At 48.3% G+C, this 4,582-nt stretch overlaps 1 protein-coding gene across 1 annotated transcript; it reads left to right on the forward strand.

The window, feature by feature from the left end:
- Positions 1-1,877: 1,877 nt before the first annotated feature.
- Positions 1,878-3,199, forward strand: LOC109941620 (uncharacterized). Its single transcript, XM_020542750.2, has 2 exons — positions 1,878-2,922; positions 2,994-3,199. The coding sequence occupies exon 1, from the start codon at positions 2,312-2,314 to the stop codon at positions 2,762-2,764; it is 453 nt and encodes a 150-aa protein (XP_020398339.1). The 5' UTR covers positions 1,878-2,311; the 3' UTR covers positions 2,765-2,922; positions 2,994-3,199.
- Positions 3,200-4,582: the final 1,383 nt, after the last annotated feature.

The raw sequence follows: 4,582 nt of genomic DNA on the forward strand, positions 1-4,582 counted from the left end.
GCCAAGCACGCTTAACTTGGAGGTTCTTTTGAGATAGGCTTCCGAAAAAGAAGATGCACCTTGTTGGTATGGATACTCTATTAATTATATTAAGCCTTGGGCCAGGATATCACAATCCACCCCCCTTAGAAGATCGACGTCCTCGTCAGTTAACCCCAATCCAGGAACCTCCCCTCTTAGCCACATCTGTGTGTCTACTGTAGTCATATGCCATGCCATGTGACCACTCCGGGCCCACATGCGCCATGCGCCATATACCTGAACCCCTAACCCACACACACCCGTGAAACCGCGAGGGTCGGCTCTGATACCACTTGTAACACCCCGTCCAATCCTTGGACCGGCGGTACTTACTCCTAGCAGCTCTCTATGATAATATATAGTCCCCACGGACCAACATGAGTCTTTTGTGCACACTTTTTCCCCACTCATGTGCACCCGAGAAAAACTTCTCGGTCGGTCATCCATCCCAAATTGCTCTAAGCCAAGCACGCTTAACTTGGAGGTTCTTTCGAGATAGGCTTTCGAAAAAGAAGATGCACCTTGTTGGTATGGATACTCTATTAATTATATTAAGCCTTGGGCCAGGATATCACCATCCCAGGGGCCAAGATATCACAGAAGGTAAATACATGAGATATCCCCAAGTATACTTATTCTAGTGACGAGGAATCTGATGATGATGATGTAGATTACAGTGATCTCTTTAAGGGGTTAGATAGATCAAAGGTAGATAAAATCAATGAATTGATTGATGCCCTTAATGAGAAAGATAGGTTGCTAGAAAAACAAGAAGACATTCTTTATGAGGAACATGGCAAATTTATTAGTGTTCAAAAATCTCTTGCTCTAGAAACTAAGAAAAATGAATTATTGTCGGCTGAGCTATCTTCTTGTCATGATTCTATTTCTAGTATTAAGAGTTTAAATGATGATTTAAATGCTAAGCTAGAAAAAGTAAATATGGCTAGTTCTTCTATAGAGCATGTGTCTACTTGTAATAGGTGTAAAGACTTTGATATTGATGCTTGCAATGCACATGCTTCTACCATTTTTAAGGTTAATAATGATGTTGCTAATCTTAATGCTCAACTTAAAATTTACAAGAGTGATTATGAAAAACTAAAATTTGCCAGGGATGCCTACACCATTGGTAGACACCCCTCCATTAAGGATAGACTTGGTTTTCAAAAGAGAACCAAGAACTTAACAAGCCAAAGGACCTCCAATCTCAACAAGGAGAAGGGGAAGGCTCCTATGGCTAGTAGCTCTCGTTCTTCACATGACAAAAAGAACCATGCCTATCTTTATACTCACTACACCAAAATCATACACTTCCTACGGTTTTTTAACTTCCTACAGCTGTTATAACAAATCGTAGGAAATAAATAACTTCAGATAGGCAACTTGTAGCTCTAGGAAATAAATATAACTTCCTACGGTATTTTATAAAAACTGTCGGAAGTTAAAAAACAGTAGGAAGTTATATAACTTCCTACAGCCTCCTCTAGGAAGTTAGGTTTTAGCTGTTGACCAGTCAAACGAAAAGCTAACTTCCTACGGCTGGCTCTAGGAAGTAAACTGCCTAGCTAACTTCCTACGACCTCCTCTAGAAAGTTAGGTTTCAGCTGTTGACCAGTCAAACCAAAAGCTAACTTTCTACGACCTCCTCTAGGAAGTTAGGTTTCAGCTATTGACCAGTCAAACGAAAATCTAACTTCCTACGACCGACTCTAGGAAGTTACTAGAGTAAATGTACAAACTCTAGGAAGTTACGTAACTTCCTACGGCTGTACTCTAGGAAGTTAATTTTTGTATCTTAAACCCCTGTTCAATCTTATCCTCTTCTCACTCACCTCTCTCACACCCGTGTCTTCCACCAAGAGGAAGCCACCGCCACCTCCGCCTGCGTGCCCGCTCCCACCCGCGCCCGCCGCGCTCGCCGGTGCCCCAGCCCCGGCCAAGGTTTGTGTCGCTACTCGCTAGACTAGAATTCCGCGCGGACCTTTGCCGGCGGAGCCGTTCTACGGCATCTCGGCGGGGACAACCATGCGAATTTCCTTGGCGTCGACGTTGACGCCACCTGCGCCACCACCGGTGAAGGCCTGCAGGCCGCTGACCTCCGAGACAGGGGAGGCGCCCGAGCTCCACAACGGTCACGGGCCTCGACGACTGGACTAAGGCCGAGCGCTCGTCGAAGTTGGACTGCCGCTGCGTCGGCCCCCGCGATGAGTGCATCGAGTACAGCTCGGCGGCGCCGAAGCTCGAGGCGCGCGCGCCACTCGCCGGCGTGGGCGGCGCGCCGTCGACCATGGCGAAGAAGTCGGTGTGGTTGAAGTTGGAGCCCTGCGGGCTGTGCTGCCGCGACGAGCTCATCGAGTATATCTCCGCGCCCGTCAGGTTGGACGGCAGCGGCGTCGCCATCAGCAGCAACCGATGCGACGCCGACAACAAGCGCACCGTGACGTGGAGCCTGCCGTCCTCCGCCACCTCGGCCTCCATCTCGGCGCGCCCGCCCTACAGCGGCAACTCGTTCGGGTCCACGTGCAGCGACGCGATGGCCGCCATGGTGTCTAGGAACTGGTCCGCGATGAGCGTCCGTGCGGCGCGGAACTTGAAGAGGAACAACAGCAGTGTGTACCAGATGATGCACTGGAGGGCAGGCGCGAGCACGCGGCCAGCCCCGCGAGGACGACTAGCTTCTACAGCGTGTCCGCTGCCAGGAACCGAAGGTTCATGGCGTACGGGTCATTGGTGGAGATGAAGTGGAAGGATTTGAATCAAGGTTCATTTATTTTCAGGCGTGGAAAGTATTGCAGATAGATGTCTCTAATTTAACGAGCTCAAGTGCTATGTTGTCAATTGACCCCGAGATGGTCCTTTGCAGTGATGGCACAGAGGCTGTGGTCAGAGTATGTTCAGGTATATTGTCTTTAACATCTATGTATTTTCTATGAATATATTATCTCATGGAAGTTATATTCCTTTTCTAGAAATCGCCAGAGAGAATGTTATCCAAAGGAAATATTTAGATTGGCCATAGCTTACATAGAGATTTATGCGGTAAGGTGTGGTTTGTATTTTTTGTCTGACCTATCTGATGTGTCAATCAGATGTGTACTTTGTGTTTAGTTGAACATGTTTCTTAACTGTTTTTAGTACTGAAAGGGAATTAGGCTTACACCTTTTTCCTAATTAATTTTGGTGGTTGAATTGCCCAACACAAATAATTGGACTAATTAGTTTGCTCTAGTCTATAAGTTTTACAGGTGTCAAAGGTTCACAACAAGCCAATAAAAAGACCAAAGATGGGTTCAAATAAAGAGAGCTAAAGATAACCCAAAGGCACCCTGGTCTGGCGCACCGGACTGTCCAGTGTGCCACCGGACAGTGTCCGGTGCAACAGGGAACTTGACGCTGAACTCGCTACCTTCAAGAAAATGGAGGCCGCTCCGCTATAATTCACGGGACTGTCCGGTGAAGCACCGGACAATGTCCGGTGTGCCAGCGGGGCAACGGCTACTTCGCGCCAACGGTCGACTGCAACCGCATTGAATGCGCTACAGTGCGCGCCAGAGTCAGAGCACACGCAGAAGGGGCACTGGGTAGTCTACAGGACCTGTCCGGTGCACCACCGGACAGCCCAGAGGCCCCACCAGTTAGAGCTCCAACGGTCAGAACCCAACGGCCGGCTGACGTGGCTGGCGCACCGGACTGTCCGGTGCGCCATGCGACAAACAGCCTCCCAATGGCCACTTTTGGTGGTTGGGGCTATAAATACCCCAACCACCCCACATTCAATGGCATCCAAGTTTTCCAACTTCCTACACCTTACAAGAGCTATAGCATTCAATACAAGACACACCAAAGAGATCAAATCCTCTCCCAAGTCCATAGTTCATTCCAAATCAAATAGTGACTAGTGAGAGAGTGACTTGTGTTCATTTGAGCTCTTGCGCTTGGATTGCTTCTTTTTCTCATTCTTTCTTGTGATCAAACTCAATTGTAACCGAGGCAAGAGACACCAATTGTGTGGTGGTACTTGCGGGGACTTTGTGTCCCGTTTGATTGAGAAGAGAAGCTCACTCGGTCTAAGTGACCGTTTGAGAGAGGGAAAGGGTTGAAAGAGACCCGGTCTTTGTGACCACCTCAACGGGGAGTAGGTTTCCAAGAACCGAACCTCGGTAAAACAAATCCTTGTGTCTCACTCTTTATTTGCTTGCGATTTGTTTTTCACCCTCTCTCTCGGACTCGTTCATATTTATAACGCTAACCCAGCTTGTAGTTGTGATTAAGTTTATAAATTTCAGATTCGCCCAATTCACCCCCCCCCCCTCTAGGCGACTTTCAATTGGTATCAAAGTTGGTGCTTCATTAGAGCTTAACCGCTCGAAGTGATGTCGAGAGCATCCGTCAAGAGGGAGATCGGGACCGGCGAGAAGCCCGCCACAAGCCATGGGAAGGCTCCATCCGGGGAGTCCGCCAACAAGGTGAAGGGATCCCCTTCACACGACAAGTTGCTTCAGAGCGGTGACAAGAAGAAGAAGATGAAGAAGGTGGTCTACTACGAGACCGACTCTTC

Source organism: Zea mays, chromosome 8 (genome assembly GCF_902167145.1).
Source record: "Zea mays cultivar B73 chromosome 8, Zm-B73-REFERENCE-NAM-5.0, whole genome shotgun sequence".
Classification (NCBI taxonomy): Eukaryota; Viridiplantae; Streptophyta; class Magnoliopsida; order Poales; family Poaceae; genus Zea; species Zea mays.

Bases quoted from the DNA above. Each gene is read 5' to 3' on its own strand.
- LOC109941620 (XM_020542750.2), top strand. From the start codon at position 2,312: ATGGCGAAGAAGTCGGTGTGGTTGAAGTTGGAGCCCTGCGGGCTGTGC.